Source organism: Pempheris klunzingeri, chromosome 1 (genome assembly GCF_042242105.1).
Source record: "Pempheris klunzingeri isolate RE-2024b chromosome 1, fPemKlu1.hap1, whole genome shotgun sequence".
Classification (NCBI taxonomy): domain Eukaryota; kingdom Metazoa; phylum Chordata; class Actinopteri; order Acropomatiformes; family Pempheridae; genus Pempheris; species Pempheris klunzingeri.
Genome location: NC_092012.1, coordinates 36,322,697 through 36,344,629, shown reverse-complemented (window position 1 = coordinate 36,344,629; position 21,933 = coordinate 36,322,697). Strand labels below are relative to the sequence as shown.

The window sequence follows — 21,933 nt, the reverse complement described above, 5'->3', positions numbered from 1 at the left end:
AGCTTAGAGAAATAGCTCCTGTTTAATTTAATGGCTTTTGGAAAATTACCACATTTCAGTTCCACTGTACCTCAGCTCACTGGCTTTCTCTTTATGTGTTAGTAGTTTAGTGTCTGTCCGCACCTACACGCCGACACATTATTCAATCGTGTGGTTAGGATATGTAACCTTGCAAAAACATATTGTGCATTATTATTATCTACTCGGGTCATTTTCAACATCATCTGAAATGTAAATGCGCCGAGGCTCCAGAACGCTGCTGCCAACACCCGTTCCCTTGTCTTCCGGCCAACTTTTTATGTTGACTTTTCCTTTTGTGAATTAACTACACAACAGATTTAAGATGATTTGAACGCCCCTTGAGCACAGCCCCCCTCCATCTGAAATTATATGCGAGCAAAGATTCGGTTAGATAGGCAGATTATAATACTCTGCCTTTGTCATCATAATCTCTTTTATGAGTGACTGCACACAAATCACAATGTGTAAATATTAAACAGATTAATAATCACAAACAAGTCGGGATAGTAAATGCCTTGGCTCCATTCTCCAAAGTGGAGGGGGTGGAATTAGAAATGGGCGAGGGACAGGATGTTCCATGCAGCTAATGCCTTCACTACAATTAGACTGATTTATTCAGAGTTATGCGCTGAACACACAAATGGCAGAATATATTTACAAACCAGATAACATGAAAACAATGGTAATGAATGGTGTTTTCCCCACATTCAAGGCCACCTCCCTGATGTTGTGCCCCTCCTTTCTACTTCTCTCCTTTCCTCTCTACAGGCTGTGCCTTTGTCAAGTTCTCCAGCCACGCAGAAGCACAGGCCGCCATCAACAGCCTGCACGGTGGCCAAACTATGCCAGTAAGTAACAGCACACATCCGATGACGAGTGCTGTTCTGACAGCACAATTAGCCGTTTTACTCATTTTAACGCAGTTGCAAAAGCATAGATTTTACACTGAATGTGGTTTGTGAGGCGATGTCACCTGGAGGTCTGCGTCTGACAGCTGCTCCGCCTGCAGTCCCAGTTTTATCAGACGTTTGAGGCAGACCGGGACAAAGCAGAGATCGGTGCACTTTGATTCTGCGCTTCACCCTGAGACACACACTGACCGAGTCTTCCTTTAGAGTTCTCTGCTCCACACGCAACACTGAATGGCTTTTTTATGCGTTTGGAAAAAACCTCCCACATTTAAGAGAAAAACATACACAGAGAGGAGATGTACAATAGGATACGTATCATCCGTCTGCACAGGGTCCTATACACTGTACACACACACACACACGTGCATGCAGTCACCACTCTTTTGAAGCACAGCAGCAGTCCGCAGTCTCACATACATTCTCCTTGTGTTATCACACACAAACGATTCCCACAGTCAGCATCCGCCACCCTCCAGCACACAGCTGCATACTCTGTATCTGTCCTTTCACTCAATATCCATTTCCTCCTCCTGCTATTCAGACTACCTTTTCAGCAGACAGATAGAAAGTGTTTACATTCACAGTCTCATAAAGATATGATTACTGTGCACTGCACATGAATCCTTGAATTTGTCCTCAGGAGACTTTGTGCTGCATGTGCAAATATGATGCTCCACACGTTGATGAAGTTGAGAATGAAGCGCTGGAATGACTCACATAGAGAATAAAGGACCGTGCACGTATAGTTCCAACATAATTCAAAGTGAAAGTGAAGGCAGAGGTGTGGCTCAGTGTCCACTGGTACTCCCTGTACATTGATTAAACAGCACAGAATGCATTTTGGTTTAATTTCAGTTCATGATTTAAAACACGCAATTTTTAAGTGGAACAGCTAGCTAATAATTACTATTTTAATGCAATTACCCATGCTTAAAATTTAATGTGGGGGATTATGGTTGGATTCCACACTGAATATCTGTTTGTTTATTGTAGTGATAGCGAAGGGGGGAGGATACTTAAGCTCATCAGGTTCCTACAAAAACTGTCCTATTTAAATGTTCAGATTAAAGAGAGCATCCGATGACTGTAAGCTCAAAATTCACCAGCATTTCAGTTCTCAATCGGTCCACCAACTTCTAAATGGTCAACGATACGAATGACAGAAACCTAAAAGTGCCTAAAGTGAGTAAATGTGGTAGTAAAGTGTGTAAAACAGTAGCTCAACAGAAGCTTTAAGGAATCTTGTTTTTGGTTTTGGATTTGAAGTGAATTAGCAACATCTCTGGATGCAGCTTTAGTAACATGCATTGAAAAGTCTCTGATACAAGTGATACAGCTGATGAAAAATTACATCTGAGAACGAAAGCCAAACAGGGTAAAGACTGGATGCTATTCACCAAGTGGGAGGCAAGAGCACGACAGAAGTTTTGAGCTATGAACTAAACAAGAAGGAACTAAAACATGGGTGACTATCTTCCTCTTCTTCTTCTGAATACTTATGGATTCAAATGTTTCTCACTGGACGGGGAAATAGGTCTCTGCCAGAAGTTAATAGTTTGAACAGCTCTCTTAACCTGCTCCTGAAAACTGAAATTAGTGTGAAATTAGCAGCTTTACGTTGGGAGACATGTTCACAGTGAAGTGAATTTAGTATAGGCCAAAAGAGATCATTTCAGAATTGTTGCAATTAACTCTTGACACTCTCTATGCTGTTTAGGCAGTTCATACGAATGGCTAGACAGGTATTGTACATTAAGATATAAATGTGTGTCATCAGCATAACTGTGGACGTTTCTGTCGGCTTCTGATGGACCAAAGTAGAATCATGCACGAACACTGTATAGGTCAACAAAAAACATTGTTTGACATCCCACATAGTCCTGCCGTACGTCTACTGGGGAGAAGGACGAAGGCTACACACTGTTGTAAACAATTTCTAAGGAAGGAGTAGGATCGGGTGCAAACTTTTTCTGAGACCAACTGCTTAAAAAATACATTAAACCAGTGGCCTGAGCGCTATAGATAATAGATAGTGTGCTGGCTGCTGAATAATTTGTCATATGGAGGGGAACAGGTAAAGGGCTTCATACAAGTCACAGCTTCTTCCAGCAACATGGCAGCACATTGATTGGAAACAGCTCGTCACAGTCAAATTATTAACTGTGACAGTCTGGCCATGTCAGGTGGCTTCTTTTTGTTAAAGAATATTAAACATTTAAAACACTCAAAAACACTTATCAAGAGAGGCTTCATTACAGTGGCTCGAAGGGAGGTTAACAAGTAAGTCAATAATATTGAAAAGCACCCCAGAGTTACGATGGATCTTCAAAATGAGGTCAGATTAATAAGCCACTTTTGCTTCCTTAACTGTGTCCTGATATTTCAGCAAGTCCTTCATAACACGGTGGGACTGTTGCAGTTTATCAGCGTCCCATTAACTTTTGGCTTTTCCCCATTTATTCTTCGTCATCTAAGCAAGACTGGGGTATTCCTCCTGACATGCTGTGCAATAATGTCAAGCTGTAAATACTCGTTATACGGCTGCTCGGCCCAATTGTAAATCAGTTTTCATGGGAATCACTTCATTCATTTTACAGACACAGAACACAAATACTGGTGTTTGTTCACGGTCATACGATGGAACGTAAAGAGAGAACAGTGCAGGACTGTGTTGTGAGTACAGGCTGTGGTGTGTTGGTCCACGTTGATATGCAGTAGTTATGAGACGCACGAACCGGCATGAGTTGGCGTTGGTCCGTCTAGCTGAAGAATGAGGCCACCAAACTTGTAGGCTAACTCTCGTCAGGCTTTAGTTAATTACGGGTTGGGTATGCTTGAGCAAGGCCACCAAAAAGGCTCAAGTAAAAGACATGATGAATTAGGGAGCATCTCGCTGCCTGTGCGGAGTGTGAGCACCGCACAGCTGGACACACACAAGAGCACACACTCTTTCTGGCAGATATCCGCACCTTCACACACTTCACTGATGTTCCGCAATAAATATTTACGGACGCTTCCTGGCTCCAGATAGTGTCCTGGAAGCCAGATGTAATTTACACATCTTTTTGATGCCGCCTCATTTTGCATTACATTGAAGTAGAGAGGGAGGAAAATAAGTCGGTTTAACTTTGTGTGTGGTTGCTGCGCTCAGAGGAGACCAAACTTTTTGGCATGTAAACCACGAGGGTCAGAATTTAATAAGCAGTGGGCCATGAGCCAAAGAATAATCATGTTGCTCACTGATCGTGCACAATTATGACTCGCCTCTTACTGAAATCTGATTATAATCAAGATATTTACCTTCTACTCAAAATATCTTGTTGACTCAATCAACAGAATATGTTTACATCCAGAAGATTTGCATAATTGGATTCCTCTGGGGCTGTTTTTTGATCAAGATCTGGCTCACGCTCACTGCTTTTGCGCATCTTCCATGTTTGCCCCGCTGGTGCCCATGCAGCCACAGTTGCAGTAGGTTAGACCAGTGAGCCACCTGAGGTCTGCTGCACATGAACTGTCCAAAGCAACATATGGAGCCCCAAACAGACCTGGGGCGGATCAGGAGCCGTCCAAAAGTTCATTAATAATCAATATTATCCATATCTCTCTCCCTCTATCCCTGCACCTGTTATCCTCCCCTTCTCAAATCCAACTTCCTCTCAGATTAATAGGCAAGGTGGCCATTAGTATCCAACTAAAGCTTTGGTACCGATGGGGAATGCAGTTAATTTGGATAATATCAGTGCCACATGTCGTCAACAACAGGCTAACAGGAGGCAGGATTCAGAGAGTGGGCTGCTCTGCTCACTGCCTGCTGCCAGCTGTGAGGTCTCCATGAACCTTGAACAAAGAGTTGTCTCTCACTCCCTCTCCCTCTCCGTCTCTCTCTCCCTCTTAATGCTCTCTCCACAGCATCTGTGTTACCTGGCACACACGCACATGCCATAAATAATACCTGCACCAAAATACGCTGGCCCAAAATGAGAGCTTTTAATGAAGCTTAAGGGCGAGGGATGGCCACCGAAGGGCACGCGCCCAAAGATCCGGTCATAGCTTTAATTGATGTTTATTGCAGATTGCAGGTGCTTCCAAAATTAACTTAAAAGGTGATTGGGCACAGAACAGGCGCTCTCCCTGCTTCAGCTGTTGAATTACAGTAAGGCACAGGTGGCAAAACTTCAAATGGCAAAGCCGGGGGCAGGCAGACAACACCCGGCAAATTGCAGACATTGTCATGTTCGGTGTCACAGCGTGGCTGACAGGGTCTGTGGAGCTCGCCGGTGTTGGCAGCAACAAGAGCGTGCATGTGTGGGATATCATAGTTCCGGATTAATGAGAGATAAGACCAAGCCAGAGAGCACTGTCACTGTAACACAGATTTCATCAAACGCCACATGAAACGACTGCAGAATCTCTGCAGCTTGTAGCTGACATGCTACATGCAGTTTTGTGTTTTTAGACCATTAGGAATGACAGTATGCTCCTTCTGCGTCTTTTGGCTGGAAGCGGTGTGCTCGGCAGCTGCAGCAGTATGTGGTGGACAGCGAGGCCACACCAAGACAGCATCATCCAGTGCTAATGAGAGACAGTCGTCCCATGAGGCTAGCAGAGATGTAGCGAGGTTCACAGAGTTGAATACGAAGCCCACAGGGGGTTCATCCAATTACCAAACAAACTTGTTACGGTGTATTCAATTAATTTCTTTTTTTGAACATTTATTAAAGCAGGTTCCTTGACAATGAGTCTCACACACAAATATTATTGGTACGAGGAAATAAGACACAAGACAAAGCCTCCAATGATCCAGTTGTGTGTAGTTTACTTTGTGTGGTGCAGTATAACAGACTGTGCTTTCTTAATACATGTGCCTCTGGAGTCAGATCATAATATCTGAGCATATATCATTTGTTCCTCTCAACTCCCTAAGAGATACATTGGCTAAAATCAATTGATGTGGCCATTAAAATTTGGTTGGTAATTCTTTGATATCGTTGTGATGCTGAATGATGTCGTGTGTTTATCGGGGGAAGCACCAAACTGGGTCTGAAGGTGAGACAGCTGGTTTACTGTTGTCAGACCTTCCTCCGCCCATCAAACGAAAGCAGCTATCTAGTTTGGTGGTTCTAAGAGTTTGGCAGGGAAATTGATTCAGAGTGTGTAGAAGTTTTGTTTACCATTGAAAAGTTGCCTGTTAGCTGAAGGGGCGAGGAAGTCGTGTTGTTATTTTTTAATCATTAATGCGCTTTTTAAATGACGGTTCGTTGTTGGTTATAAGAACGAGTGCTGGTGCACACTTAACACCAGAGTCTTTGTGTGACAGTAATGCACAGATAAAAGCATAATGGCATTTCACTGGTGCAGGTGAGTTCTAATCCCTCAATTACCGCGGCGTATTTCTCCATCTACACATTTTGTGGCCCATACAAAATCCAATATGGGAGATTTTCACAAGTCAAGTGTGTTGTTCGAGAAATTAGATTAGTTTTTGAACCCGTGACAAATTCCTTAGTTGTACCTGTCAAAAGTGAAGGCTCCCTGTTGGCCCTTATCAAATTCAGCAAATTCATTTTCTCTCCAGGTATAGGAGCCCCGCCGGTGGAGGTTATTATTCTGTTTGTTTGTCAGCTTGTGATTTTCTGCTACCAGTGAGGAGTGGCTGCTTTGCATCCAGTGCCTGTTGTCTGCTGCCACCTGTTCCTTCATTACCTGGCCACATATTACTCTTTCTTTATGTGGATAGAAACTCCTGATCCGTGAGGGGATCACAGGCTGAAATCTGCTTTTTCTGATTAGGCCCTGGATCTAGTCAGAAAACATCAGCTGGAGATGTGAGGATATGAAATTCTCCTGTTCAGGGGTGAGGATAAGAGGAAATTCTATTTTTTATTTTAGAGGGTACTTTGGCTTTTATGCTCTGGAATGAGAAACGCTCGGCTCTGACATGAGTGGCAGCGCTGACGGCACCTGCAGAGGCTGTTTCTAGTGCTTTAGTGCTGCTGCCAAGTCTGCTCAGTGTAGACGCTGCAGACCGGGCCTCCTCCCGCCTGTCGTCTACAGCAGAGCACTCTGCTGGGAGAAGCCAGACCAGGCCAGACTCTCGAGTCACGGTGCAGTGAGTACAGGCAGCCTCGGGCTTTCACAGCCCCGATGCTCACAATGCATTCTTCATGAGGTGCTCATTGAGTATAAGAATACACAGATACACACAGCAGAAAATGAACGTGGTCTAAATGCCAGGCGTGTGTGCAGGCGAGAGCAACAACGCTGGAGGAAGATGTTTGCTCAGTGCCAGCCTCATTAAATCCAGCAGCCCAGTCAGTCCCTTCAACTGGACCACAGAGCTGAGAACCAACTGAGAAAGGTCAGGAGGTGGGATGAAATGAAATTAGAAAGGGAAAAACGGTGCCGTTAACGACGCCGTGTCGGAGTATTGATTTAGCTAATTGAAACGCAGACGAGGGAGAAACACCAGATGGGTCTCCTCTGGCCTGAGGTGGGGTGCTGGCCGGCTCTGATAGGATCCCATGTGAGACGCTCTGGCCCTGGGGTCCACGCTGATGCCTCCATCCGCTCCCCAGCCTCTTCCTCACACTTATCTGCAGCCAACACATTCTCTTGGTTGTGTTAATAGATGTCTGTGAGACACTTTTCACTCGGCTTAGTCCAATAGCAGACTAGAAAATCCTTTCAACAGGGTCTTGTTCATTTTTTGCATTTGGAAAATGCATATACGCCCTTTTTTTATAAAGGAAAGGGAAAAAAACGAGATAAGAACAAAAACAGTAGCCTGGGAAATAATAAAATGTCCACTGATGTTTGGGTAACGTGGAAACAAATCTGTGCATGATTAGATATTATGTAAGGTTTGTTGCGGCAGCCATGACTAACCAAACCACCAAGCACGAGACCACCCTGGCAAACTGCCCTCTCAATGGCACTATCACTGAGCTGTTCCTCTTTAAAATTTCATGAAGCGCTTACAAAAATAGGACCCACTTTTTGGATGAATTACTATGAAATAGCATGACGTAAGGCTGCACAACAGTCGGGCTGAGGCGGCCGTGTTTGTTCAGAGGCTGAACACGCTCTCTCTCTCTGTGCAGTTGCAGGATTCATCTTCACGGGGCGCACGTTTGTTTGTTTCTCTGATTTTCTGTTTGGATAGCTCTGCTTTAGTAATGTGCCTTCTGCACTCTGCACTCGAGCTTAAACGTGGACCTGTAGAGCTGCTTGGTGTCAGTTTCTTGTACAGAGAGTCACACGAGGCTGTGCGTGGAAAAAGCAGGTGTGTCTGCAGCGTCAGTCACACCGGTCAGCCTCATCCTTTGCTGTCACCACGACCCCCGCCGCTCGCTCACATTGTCGACATCCACACGCAAAGAAAACGCAGAAATCTAAATCAAAGGCTGAATTTGTTCTGACCCCGTCGGGATGAGACATTTTGTGGAGGATGAATCCGAGTTGTGATTATGGAGTCCTTTCCTCCCCATGTCTTTGCTTTTATGATCTTACTAATCATATCCTGACTGCCCCCTGGCTGCCTGTGTCCTTCTGTCCTGGTGCTGCTCCGTGCTCTTTCCCAGCATGCACTGCCTGTAATTAAATAGGAGCCTGGTCCTCTTGACAGTGTCTGTGGCTGCTTTCTCTGCCTGGCAGCCTCCTCATCCTCCCTCTCTCTCCCTCTCTGTGTCTACGTCTCTGTCTCTCACTCACAGACTGACACCCCCCCTGCCCGCCCTCTCCTTGCCTGGATGTCACATGAGGAACTGGCTCTGGTCTCTGTCTCTCAAATGATTTAATTGGATGCAAACTCAGGAGCACGGACATCAATACGGAACTATATCTGCCATAAGGCCGAGCCATTAGTCAATAATTCACCCTCCACATGCCGAAGGCTTTTGTCAGACCTAATTACCCAGTACTGTATTCAGTGGAGCCTCACAGTGGGAGACTGGGGCTCCTGTGGGATCTGGTTAGGATCACAGTTCACTCCTAGAGTATACAGCGGAGCCGGAAAGTTCACCAAAGCAAATATCACTCACTGTTCTCTTCCATTTAATGCTGACAGCTGAATGACTGCAGTGTGGAGAGGAGCACATTGACTTCCACTGTGTCCTTGGCTTAGAGACAGTAGGTCTTGGACACTGGACATCAGATGACATGAAGAAATAAAGGGCTCGCCACTGTTAGAGAACTCACACTCACGTGTGTGTGTGTGTGTGTGTGTGTGTGTTGATGCACTGATACAGATCAGCTCTACATCTCTTTATTATGGAGCCGACGTTTAATCTCCCCGGGGAAACACACACAGTGCGAAAGCTATTTCCAACCACACAATAAAAGATGCAAATGTAATGCATGCATTCAGCAACCTTGTTTGTAAAAGGCCCATATTTAGGTTATGGTCGGACTGACAGTGTGTTCACACAGCTGCACACTTCCAGTCAGAGCATCACTTATTAAAGGACAACATGTATCACAGTCAGTCAGTGACGTCAGTGTTTTCACTTTGACCGAAGCTTTTCAAACTCCAGAACATGTAACAGTGCCTCCTGTAGCTGTTCCACTCAATAACCACTCATTCAGACAGACGCCTGTGCCTGACAAACAGCGGCTCATTAGCTGGTTGGCCAGCTGAACAGGCAGGTGCAATCTGATAGAAAGTAACCATGGTAGCTGCACAAGTTGGTATTATTAGTTGTCCTGCTTGGTTGGAACTGTGACAGCCTAGAAGACACAAACTTACTGTGTGGCTAGAATACGGATGTTTGGTGGCACGTTTCACTAACCTTGTGAATATCCACCTTCCTGCAGGGTGCCTCGTCCAGTCTGGTGGTCAAGTTTGCAGACACGGATAAGGAGCGGACCCTGCGCAGGATGCACCAGATGGCAGGCCAGCTCGGCATCTTCAGTCCCATGACCATCCAGTTTGGGGCCTATGGCGCCTACTCTCATGCTGTAAGTCTCAGCCCGGCGGGGGAGGAGACGGTGAGCTTTAACAAAGAAAACAAAACCTGTTGTGATTTGAGGTTTGAACTCACTATCTCTCCCACTAGGCATGTGACAGTCGCAGCGAACATCTCCTTAAGTGATTCAAGCTATTAAATGGCTGTTAGAGTCCAAATTTGCAGAGGCTTTACAGAAAGTGCTGCACTGCTTTTTATATTGTGTCTTTTTATCCCTTCATTTGTCCACGGAAGCTGCTTATCATGTATGCCCAGCGCTGCACTGTTTCATTTTCATACGGCTGTAAGCATCCTTTTCATTTTCACTTTCCATCCCCACGTTTCCTGACTTGGTCTGTGAATTTAAACTGCCAACCTGAGCTGGCCCCTTTAACATTTCATCTACTCACACACGTGCCTTCATACTCAAACAGAGGCGCTCGTCATTACCGAGAACCCACACCTGCTCACCCCCTACTGCTTCCCCCGCCAGCCCACCCCCACCCCATTTCATATTCACACATGAAAGTCACAGCCTGGGTTAGGAGTCTGTGAGATTTTGCACTCACACAGTAGCTAACAACTCGCCCTGACAGGTGAGAATCGCCCACTCACACAGTCTCTAGCGGTGCTAGCGCAGCCCCCTTTTCCTCTCACACATATACGTACAGTGCATATAGACACACACAGTCTCCAGCCCGCAGAGCCCATCTCAGCACACAGCCTTTACACTGTGTCGGTATAATGAGCACGAGGCCAGAGCGGCGTTACAGTAGCTAGGAAGCAACGCTGCAGGGCAACACAGACCACTCTGTTCAAGAACAAGGCATGGGCCAAGCAAACAGAGATGTGAGAGTAAACATGCTCTGGTCCTGCGGCTATTTCACCCTCCTTTCCTTTTCTGTCCTGCCCTCCACCCCTTCCCCCCCCGCCATCCGCCTCTCTCCCCACTGCTCTATAATCCAACAGCAGATGATGCAACAGCAAGCAGCCCTGATGGCAGCAACACAAGGGTCCTACCTGAACCCCATGGCAGCCATCGCTGCCGCGCAAATGCAGCAAATGGCAGCTTTCAATGTCAACGGCCTGGTGGCTACCCCCATGACACCGTCCTCAGGTACACGGCTGACACGCGCACGCACACACGCACCGACCGGCACGGGTGGCACATGCGAACACACAAGCGGGGCATCGCTCCCCATTTCTCACTGCTGCCCTGGAACATTTTTATCATTAGCAAGAATTATAGAAGCCGCAGTAATGTATTCATCCAAGGCCTTTCTGCTCTTGCCCTTGTTACATTTTTTAAGATTTTACAGTAGGCTCCGTTTTCAGAAGAAGCAGACGTTGCCAGTGTTGAATTAAGAGAAGCGGGGCATTACACTGAGTGAGGCATGATGAGAGAAGATGTACGGCATTCCTTGACACTCATTGGCAGCCACATTATAGCCTCTCTCTCATTATCTCTCTCTCTCTGTCTGTTGCTCTCTCCCTCTGTGTCTCTGTGACAGTGTGTGTGTTTTCTGGGAAGACAGCCAAGCCGATGACTTTGGATGCACAGTCCTTGGCTTATACAATATAAGAGCAAAGATCTGTGTGAGATAATCCTGGACCCCAGTCTGAACTATCTTTCTGGCCCTTGTCAGGAGGAGCTTTGATGGCTCGACACTAAGCAGGCAGGCCGCCTGAAGGCAGGGTCATTGCAAATGTATTAAATAAAGTGGCCTGACGCTGTACCTGGCATTTGTAATCCACAAGTCCTACATATACCAGGTAATGCCTATCAAACATAATCCTACGTGACTTAAATGTCCTTCACCTGGATTAGAAAAATAATAAAAATCCATCAGCACAAAAGGGCACCGACAAGGTGACAGACTGAACATCAGCACGACGAGGACGGCCGCTTAGAAGAGGAGCAACAGGCCCCTGCCTCCAATATCCTGGACAGCAGGTGCCTTTTGTCAGCGGTCAGGTTCATACCACTGCCGCTCACTCCTTCAGAGGTGCAGTAATGTACCCAAAACAGACCTGTAGACACACTACAGTAAGGAGGAGTGCTGCTTTCATGATGTGTCATACTACAGCCGGTGCTCGTCCTTCCTGTGCCACCCGGACACCTTAATCACACTGATTTTAGTAACCGGCCCTCCAGCTCAGGCTCAATTGGTTCCCGTCACGGTGGGTCATGAGGGCCCGTTCTGCGCCCGTTATTCAGAAGGACAATTGTGAGAAAATGTGTTTGGGCTCCAAAGTGTTCTCCTCTTGTCTCTATTTTTGAGTGTGCTGCATGTGAAGCTGCACCCTGCCGTTTTCATAATGACTCTGTACCTATTTGCAGGCACCAGCACACCTCCGGGCATCTCTGCCACAGCCGTGCCCAGCATAGCCGCCCCTATCGGGGTCAACGGATTCAGTGCCCTCCCGCCTCAAAGCAACGGGCAGCCCACCTCCGAGCCCATCTACACCAACGGTATTCACCCTTACCCAGGTGAGCCGCTCGAGGTCGACATACAAGGAACAGGAGGTGCTCCTGTGCTGTGCTCTGAGCCTGACGCTGCTCTCTGGGTGTTTGATCAGTCCAGTGTTGCACTCGATCTGAATAAGAACATCAGCCAACAGCCACGGCGGTGACACGCCGGCTTCTATCACATGGTCGTCTTTACGGTTGACAGAGACCTTTCTCCTCCACACTCTCATGGCGTCTCCTTCTGATTCGAACTGAAGCGTTTAAGGCTGGAGGGTCACTCAGCGGTGTCTTTGGCAGATTTCTGAGCAGCCAGCCCTCGTATCATGATGAATCCATCAGTTCATCCATCAGTCCATTATGGTTAATTTGATGTGCCTCAGCCCGTCCTCGGCTCCTTAATGTTGTCTGGGACTGATTCCTGAAGAACTGACAGACACACACTCCCTGTTTCTGCATTATGCAGAGGCAGCTGCAGTTGTAATGAACTACAAAGTGGTTTGTTTGGCATGTTGTTAATATTTGATGCAAACATCTGGGGCGAACAGGCATTTTGAAGAACTGAGATATGACAACCCAAATCTCTCCCACTCCCTGTGTGATCCCCCCCCCCACCCCCCGATGGTTCTCTACAGCTGAGCCAGTTTCTGTCTTGCTCTTTAACACTCTCTCTCTGTCTCTCCCTGTGTCTGTCTTGACCACTCTCCATCCTCCCTTTGTCTCGTTTGCTTCCATCTCCCCCTCCGTCGCCCCCCTCTCTGCCTCTCCTCTCGTCTCTCTGCAGCACAGAGTCCGACGGTGACCGACCCTCTCCAACAGGCTTACGCCGGCGTCCAACACTACGCAGGTGATCCGTCTCTCCTGCCTCCATCTGTCCCTCTCCCTCTCTGTTTGTCACGTCGCTAGACACTATGACAGGTAGAGATAGCGGGAAGACCAGCCAATTTCCTCCCGGATTACGCTGCTTTACATTAGGATTGCAAAAGGATTTTGAGTTGACTTGATTATACACTCGCACACACAAAAAGATCCTAATTCCAAAAGTACAGTGAGAGCTGAGGATCTGAACCTGCCATAGCCTCCTACATGAGAGATGACACAGACCTCTTCTAAGCACTGCTTTCTGCCTGACACCAGCTCTCATTAACACGCCGTAAGTCTCCCTCACTTTCTTTGTGTGCCTGCTCAGTTGATCTGCACTCCACTCCCCTTTTGCCACACTCTTTGTGCAGTGATCCACAGCCAAACGAGCCCAGGCTCCCAGTCATAATGCAATTTATTTATGCAATGTCTAGAGGACGCAAACGAACAATGGAATAATGATTTGAGTTTTGTTGTGTCAAATATGAAAATGGAGATGTGAAAAATTCCACTCTGCTTCTCCCTTTGCAACAGCAGCCTACCCTGCCGCCTATGCGCCAATCAGCCAAGCGTTCCCCCAGCAACCAACCATCATTCCCCAGCAACAGAGGGAAGGTAAGAGCGAGCGAGCGCGCCCACCCAAGATAAAAGGTGATAATTGCCATGTTCCATTCTAATGTAGCTGTGCTGCTTTGAATTAGCGAGGGAGGGAAAAAGCTGGCTGGGGAAAATGTGAGAAAAAGGCTCCCCATTTAAAGAGAAGAACATTAGCAGTGAGATGGAAAGTTACTCTGTCATTATTCAAAAACTGCACTAATTCAAACTCGCAGCGTTGGACTGCTTAATCAGTCCATTACAATGTGTTTAAGTGGTTATAAATATTCATCAGATTAATTAGCTGCATGCATAATCATTTATTACCATTCCTAGTGTAGTGTTCGTTCTTATGCCCCGGCATCAGATGTAATAAAGCATAGGATATACTGTGCTGCTAAATCACTCTTCTGACGCCATTCGTCACTCTCAATTATTCATCTGTGTGATTGTGTGAGACAGCGTAGAGTGGCGTGAATATTCACTGTAGGAGCTCTGAAAGTGAGTGTTTCCAGCATCGCCTGGAGGAGAAGTTAGTTTCTGGTTGGGGGTCACGGCGGCGCTCTGAGCGCTGAAACAACAGACAGATACAAAGTCTCCCTCACATGTCAGAGGCTCGCTCACCTCACATGCAGGCACAGTTTCACACCACAGCACAGCCATCGCTCACTGCTACCTGGGAACATTTGAATCATTAACAAGAGCAACACAGAAGTCATGGAAACACACACACACACACACACACACACACACAGAGCTATTCTGGGCTGAGCCAGTGGTCTGTCTGAGTTCTGGCCTCCTCTGGGTTTTGGCTGCTTTCCCAGCTTGTCTCAGTCTACGGCCGCCGTCTGCAGCTCCGCCATTTAACAAGAGACACCTAAACCTGAGCACATCGGTGGCTGGCTGTCACATATCGATATACGCTACGGCCAAAGTGAAGTCGAGCCCGGCTGAGTGCAGCAAACTGATTGGTGCTAAAAACAAGAGGTTTTTCTTTTTTTTTTTTAACAGAAGCCACCTTGTGGTTCCACGTTGGCAGTCAGCAGACCCAGTTCACCCAGAGGAGCATCAGTGCCGACTGTAACTGCATAAGCAGAAAAACGTCAGTCTCTCCTGGTGTCTACACTACCCACAATGCAACTGTAACTGCTGCGTGTTCATTCGGAGAAGCGGGCGTTGTGCTAATAGAGGCTAATAGAGCCTGGAGCCTGTAGCCTGCAGCAGAGATGAGCAGCTCTGGTGAGCTCCACACTCACATATTTCTCACTTTCAGACTCGACCGGCGCTGCGACACAACCAGAGGCAGTTTATCAGATTTCACACAGCTCCCTCTGGAGCTTTAAAGAACTTTCTCACAGATGCAGCGGTGCTCCTCAAACGTGTAAACAGACTCTGATGTGTGAAATCGATAGAGTCCCCCTCTCAAAATTAAAAATAAGAAATTCTGCATACGTGGATCATAAGAAATGACTTCTGCTCCTCAGCTGTGACGTGTGTCAGATATAAATAGTGCAGCCAGATCACCGTGCACGTCCACTGTCCCACCGACCAAACATTAGCTCTGATGATTCAGCACATGACACCACAGATTTACTTCTTCTGTTCTTAACATACGACACAGACCCAAACCGGTCCTCGCTATGAAGACAACAGCTATGATAAAAGCTCTGAGGAGGATTAGATCAGCTGCTGTGCTGAGTCCGTCTGAGTGCATCCTGCTTTTATCCAGTCACACAACAACTGACGTCCACTGGTTCAACAGCAGGTTCACCCTCATGGAAACGCACCAAAAAACCAGGAGTTCAATATTAAGTGTCTTCCTCTGTCTCCAGGCTCTGTCCCAGACTAATGGAGCCCCACGCCTTTCTTTTGTTTGCTTTTCCTGGGTTTCTTTTTCCTCTGGCAGAAAGTAAAGTGCAGTAAAGTCCGCTGAGATTCACAGAACTTTGATCGTATGATTACTTTCCCATCATGTTTGTACATTTAACTGTGATTCTCATTGTTTTCACCTTGAATGTGTCACATTTCGTCATAGTGGAGTCAGACCAGCCTCAAAGCACCAAAACCCAAAGAGACAGAAGAGAGATTCAGCCTTTAACTGTTCCTCACTCTGTCAACCTGTGTGTGTGTGTGTGTGTGTGTGTGTGTGTGTGTGTCCTCTGTCTCACTGAGGTATAGCAGCACTACAGCTCAGACACCACTGCAGCCCTCTTATCAGCCTTCTCACCGGCCCCAGTCTCATCTCGTCATGCTATCACTCCCAGCAATGAGACGGGAGAGAAGGGCAGCTAGCAGACTGTCCCCAAGTCCGGCTCCCCCTCCGTCTCCCCCTCCGGCTCCCCCTCCGTCTCTCTCCAGTTCATTCCTCCCTTTATCCAGATTGGCCTGTACACTATGTGGCAGCCATGTGGATGAGTGTGGAAGACAGTCCTACTGTAACACAGTCATTGGGACAAACACTTGGCTCCTCCTCCTCCTCCTCCTCCTCCTCCTCCTCCTCCTCCTCCTCCTCCTCCTCCTCCTCCCAGAGTTTCTCTTTTGCACTAAACCATCTTAATCTTTCTCTTTCAATCAGCCTCTCTGTTTTTTCTTCCTGCTGTTGTCTCTGTTTTTCTTCTCTCTCTGCTTCTGTTTACACGTCGGCAGCACATTTGTGAGCCAACAGTCCGATCTGACTATAATATCATTCATTAAGGCTCCACCTACACAGTTACCACATTAAATGGGGCTCTTGGGAGGACTGAAATGAAAAAGAGCTGACAGAACAACATGTGTGACCTTCTAACAGGGATGAAGGTGTGTGCTGCTCACAGGTGACAGGATGAGACTGTGGCGTTCATGTGGCTGCTGCAAAGCTCAGATTATTGTCTTGATTGTTTCACGGAGTCATGTTTTCTTCACCAGCGCTACTGTGGCCGGCCTCTCTCCGTCCATGTAACCTCCTGCTGTCTTCCTCTCTCCACCAGGGCCAGAAGGTTGCAACCTGTTTATTTATCACCTGCCCCAGGAGTTCGGGGACGCAGAGCTCATGCAAATGTTCCTGCCTTTTGGCAACGTCATCTCTGCCAAAGTGTTTGTGGACCGAGCGACCAATCAGAGCAAATGTTTTGGTGAGTCAAAAATCGACAGTGAGGAGAAAACGAGGGTCCATTGAAATGAGGGGAGTGGTGCACTCCATCACATCTAACACAGAGGGAGGGGGGGGGACGCTCTAATCGCCTAAAATCACAGAGGCCGAACCCTCACAGAGCCACTGACCCACACATCAATTCATCAGCCTCTCCATCACACCGATCCTAATACAATCAGCATCCATCTCCCCTCCTCTGCCATGCCCAGCCTCCTTTACTGAGCCCCCCCACCCACCCACCGGCCAACCCAGCAGCATCCTGCCGTCCCCTCCCTCCCTCCCCTGCCCTCCCACTCAGCGGACCAGTTGATCAGGGTGGAGGCGGTGCAGGTGGAATCCGGGGGCTTAAAGAGATAATAATAGACTGGTGTGGGCCTGGCTGTTGATTCAGTCGGACAGCAGCACCCAGGAGACTCCCAGCATTGGCTTTCCTTCACTTTCCCTTCAACATGGCCTGTCTACGAGGCCCCCCCCTCTCCTCCCCCGTCTGTCCACCTCAGCTCCCCCTCCACCGAACATATGCCTCTCGCTATCACTACCCGTCAGTCAACAAGGGGGAAGGACAAAGGGGCGGTGACCTCATCAGTCTCACCGGCTTATTTTCCAGGGATAGTAATTAAGATCTTGGCTGGAAAACAGCAGTTTAACCCGTTCTTCTGTTTCCGCTCATCTCTCCCTCCTTTTTATAGCCGGAGCCCGGGGGCTCTTTTGTAAGACATGAACAAATTAGGCAGAAGATGGCGCGCATTGAGGGGGAGAAGTTATTAGACCTCTCCGACAACTCGGAGCACTTGATGGTGAAAATGTGTGAGTTCAGCCCTGGTGGTGAGGCTTCACAGTGGGCTCACAGGCATGTGCAGACACACCGCATGGACACGATGGATGGATGGATGGTAGAAATGGACACTAGTGTGAGGGGAGCGTACTCTGTTATCCACGTATCCACACACTCAATCAAACGCCTTTCATACAAACTAAGAGAGTCAGTGACGCTGAGGAGATCGTTTCAAACTGGAGAAATCAGTCAGTTGTTAACGCCTACATCAGACAGCGTCCAGCCTGTACGTCGACTTTTAGATTAGACTAGATTTTAATGTTCCTCGTCTCTTTGATCAGCACAACACCGTATTAACTCAGAATATCCACATCTTCCTTTTTCTACTTAAAATCCAGAAACTATTCCCTTAAAGTGTGAACACAGCTACAGTCCGTAAGACGTCTGCCGGTGTGAACGCAGCGCTTCACTGTGTCCTGGTCAGTCTGAGCGCTTAGTCCAGATCATTGGTCAAACTGGTGACACGTCGCTCCGCACAGCATCTTCTCCTACAGGACGTCCTCCATCAGGACGCTCTCCATCAGGACGTCCTCCTACAGGAGGTCTTCCTACAGGACGTCCTCCATCAGGACGTCCTCCATCAGGACGCTCTCCATCAGGACGCTCTCCATCAGGACGTCCTCCTACAGGAGGTCTTCCTACAGGACGCTCTCCATCAGGACGTCCTCCTACAGGAGGTCCTCCTACAGGACGTCCTCCATCAGGACGTCCTCCATCAGGACGCTCTCCATCAGGACGTCCTCCTACAGGAGGTCTTCCTACAGGACGCTCTCCATCAGGACGTCCTCCTACAGGAGGTCCTCCTACAGGACGTCCTCCATCAGGACGTCCTCCTACAGGACGTCCTCCATCAGGACGCTCTCCATCAGGACGTCCTCCTACAGGACGTCCTCCATCAGGACGTCCTCCTACAGGAGGTCTTCCTACAGGACGTCCTCCTACAGGACGTCCTCCTACAGGAGGTCTTCCTACAGGACGCTCTCCATCAGGACGTCTTCCTACAGGACGTCCTCCATCAGGACGTCCTCCATCAGGACGCTCTCCATCAGGACGCCGACGTGTGACACAGTTTTGTGCATCCATCCATCCACTGTCTACACTGCTCATCCTTCAGGGTCGCGGGGGGCTGCAGCCAATCCCAGCTGACTTTGGGTGGGAGGCGGGTGATTGACTGGTCAAACAGAGGGCATTCACACTCACAGTCACACCTATGGGTGAGTTTAGAGTCACCAATGAACCTGCAGGTCTTTGGTCTGTGGGAGGAAGCCGGAGAACCGGAGGGAACCCTCACAATGAGGAGAACATGCTTTATCAAAGAATTCATCTTGAAGCAATAAAAAAAGACAGCAGTAATAAGATGGCCTGTATGATTCGTTAATTAGCTTCACTGAGAAACGTGACACCAATGACAGACACATGGAGGAGCCTCATGTTGAGTTTAGTCTTAATCCTCAGCGTTCAGTCACTCTACTGACTTTCAGAAGTGATCAAAGCTCACCTTGTTAAGTGGAATTAGCTGGATTTAACTTGAAAATGAATTTCAAAAGGTCCTCTGAGGATAGGCACACACACACACACACACACACACACACACCAACACAGACATCCTAAAATAGTCCCCGCCCCCCCCCCAAACGCCATCTCTTCTCTATAAGACAACAAGCAAATCAGTCAGGACATGCAGGTAAAACAGTAACCTCTATAAGTAATATTTAAAAAGCAGTGGAGCTGTAAACGTTCAGGCTGGTCGACTGATGTGTTCAGGGGGAGTGGGAGCAGAGCAGGACGCTGCTCCTCACAGTCCAGGGGGGGATTTATGTGGAACATATCTGACCCGACGTAACTGTGCAACGAGGAGCGTGTTCTCTATGTATCAGTTACAGATACTGTGTGTGTGTGTGTGTGTGTGTGTGTGTGTGTGTGTGTGTGTGTGTCGTTTTGGTTTGAGTTATTTGTCCAGAAATGAAGTAACTAAGAAAAAAGTGGGGCTACTGCCCAGATGTGAACGCTCCCCTCTGAACTGCATCCGTGCAGAAGCAGGTTGAGGGATCAGCACACACACACACACACACACACACACACCACAGACATGAACCAGCAGCCAGTGACTTTATCTGGAAACTAACCAGCTCAAACTGGAAACATGTTGGGATGTCTGACTCTGCTCTCACATCAGTTTAATGGTCAACCCCCCCACCCCTTTGACCCCCAGCATCTCATCACCTTTCCTGGCATGTGGATGTAAATGTGAGGTATGGAGGTTCGTTAAACCCAGGGATAGTGTGTGTGTGTGTGTGTGTGTGTGTGTGTTTGTGGGATTGGGGGGGGGATCACTGCCAACTGACAGGCCCTTCCCTGCTCAGTTTGTTTAAAGGGTTTGTAAAAGCAGCAGCCTTATCTCACCTGCACTGACAAAAGCCTGCCCTCTCCCCCCAAATTAAATTGGACCCATAGCGGTGTGATCAAATCAGCTGGCAGGCGGAAAATTCGGGCCGTCAATCACAGAGGTGTCTGATAAGAGACGGCGAGGAGTCCCGGCGTGGAAAGCTGTGGGCTCATTCCGCCTCGACACCCAGGTGATAACTCAGAGTAGCAGGTGCCTCCGTCCCACACCCCCTGCTCCGAGAATCTCACCACGACCCCCGTGCCCTCTACCTTTACCCACACCCCCCCACACACACACACACACACACCCCCCCACAGGTAACATTTCCAGACTGAGCAGTAAAAAGCCACCTGCAGCGTGAGGCTCCTCTCCCTCCTCTAATCTTTGAACACCGTTTCATGTGTTTTGTTCTCTGCTCCACTTTCTAATAGCTCCTCTCCGTCTGATTTTTAATATCTGTGTTATTAGCCTTTGTGCTGGTTTATGTAATCTTTTTAATTCAAAGATTTTCAATTAATCTGCTGAAAAGAGAAAACAAAGAGCCATTGTTGTGTCATTGTTGGGAGTTTAAAAGGCTCCTCTTCTTTTTCTTCTTCCCTCTTTTTTCTCTCATATCACTCGTCTCCCTCCCCCGTCCTCTCTCCTGTTTCTCTCTCGTCTCACCTCCCTTCATGTCTTCTTGCTTTATTCCACTTTCCCATTTTCCCCGCCCCCCCCCTTAGGCTTTGTGAGTTTTGATAACCCGTCCAGCGCTCAGGCCGCCATCCAGGCCATGAACGGCTTTCAGATAGGCATGAAGAGGCTGAAGGTGCAGCTAAAGCGGCCAAAGGATGCCAACCGACCTTACTGACTCGTCTGCTGTCCGTACCCAGGTACACACACACACACACACACACACACACACACACACACACACACACGCTGTGCCAGGCGGCCCACGCCACCCCGAGGCCGCAGCTCCTGTTGCTGCTGTCCATGTGAATGTCTGAGTGTCGCCTCAAATCTCAGTTCAACCATTACGAACAAACTTCACATTCTAAATCCAGCAGATGTTTTTAGCCTCAACTGCAGGTTTGAAACTGAGCAGGTGAACTAAAACTGTGAACAAGAGTTTTATTCATCCATTAATAAGAGAGAACTTTGTACAATAACATACAGGTTTAATTCCACAGACTTCTGTTTCCAGGGAGGTGATCTGTTTAGGAAAATTACCCATCATCCCCTCAGTTCTGACGTTGTCCCCACGAGCCCTGAGATGGAATGAACTCTTTCAGGTTTAACACGTGTTAAACCCCCCCCCACACACACACACACACACACACTCGGCGGCTTTCGTTCCTTCTGGTTTCAAACCGTGCACACTGATGACATCATCAAAATAATTTTTTAGCCACAAACTCATAAAACCAGTGATTTAGATTTCTGTCGACTGCTCAGTGAAATCCAGAGATGAAGCTTTACTTGTAGGACGTTCCCTGAGGGGGGGGTCCAGGTAGTGAGAAGAGCACCGATGTTTAGACGCTCGTACGGGGACGGAGAGCAGCTCAGTCAGCACCAAGAGGCCGGTTCAAGCTTCACCAAACACTCTCAGACTCCGTCAGTCATCTGTCAGCGGGAGAGGGTCTCAGAGCCGTCAGTTTAGCTTTAACTGGACACTTTCCATGCGAGGACGTTTATCTATTGCATCAGGAAATAGGAATGAGCAACGTTTCCAGCGCAAAAACACAGAAGCCAGTAAAATGCCAAAGTAAGACGAACATGTTTGAATCTATGCAGAAATGTT

The 21,933-nt window shown here is 47.8% G+C and overlaps 1 protein-coding gene across 2 annotated transcripts in view; it reads left to right on the top strand.

The window, feature by feature from the left end:
* Positions 1 to 21,000, top strand: part of celf6 (CUGBP Elav-like family member 6) — a 127,272-nt gene extending 106,272 nt beyond the window's left edge. The window contains exons 5-12 of one of the 2 annotated variants that reach the window (XM_070836673.1): positions 790 to 869; positions 9,747 to 9,890; positions 10,850 to 10,994; positions 12,219 to 12,368; positions 13,129 to 13,191; positions 13,743 to 13,820; positions 16,766 to 16,909; positions 20,873 to 21,000. In XM_070836673.1, the coding sequence (XP_070692774.1) occupies positions 790 to 869; positions 9,747 to 9,890; positions 10,850 to 10,994; positions 12,219 to 12,368; positions 13,129 to 13,191; positions 13,743 to 13,820; positions 16,766 to 16,909; positions 20,873 to 21,000 (932 nt within the window). Of the gene's footprint in view, positions 1 to 789; positions 870 to 9,746; positions 9,891 to 10,849; positions 10,999 to 12,189; positions 12,369 to 13,128; positions 13,192 to 13,739; positions 13,821 to 16,765; positions 16,910 to 20,872 lie in introns of both variants that reach the window. The other variant, XM_070836599.1, reaches the window with a different exon arrangement.
* The last annotated feature ends 933 nt before the right edge of the window (positions 21,001 to 21,933 follow it).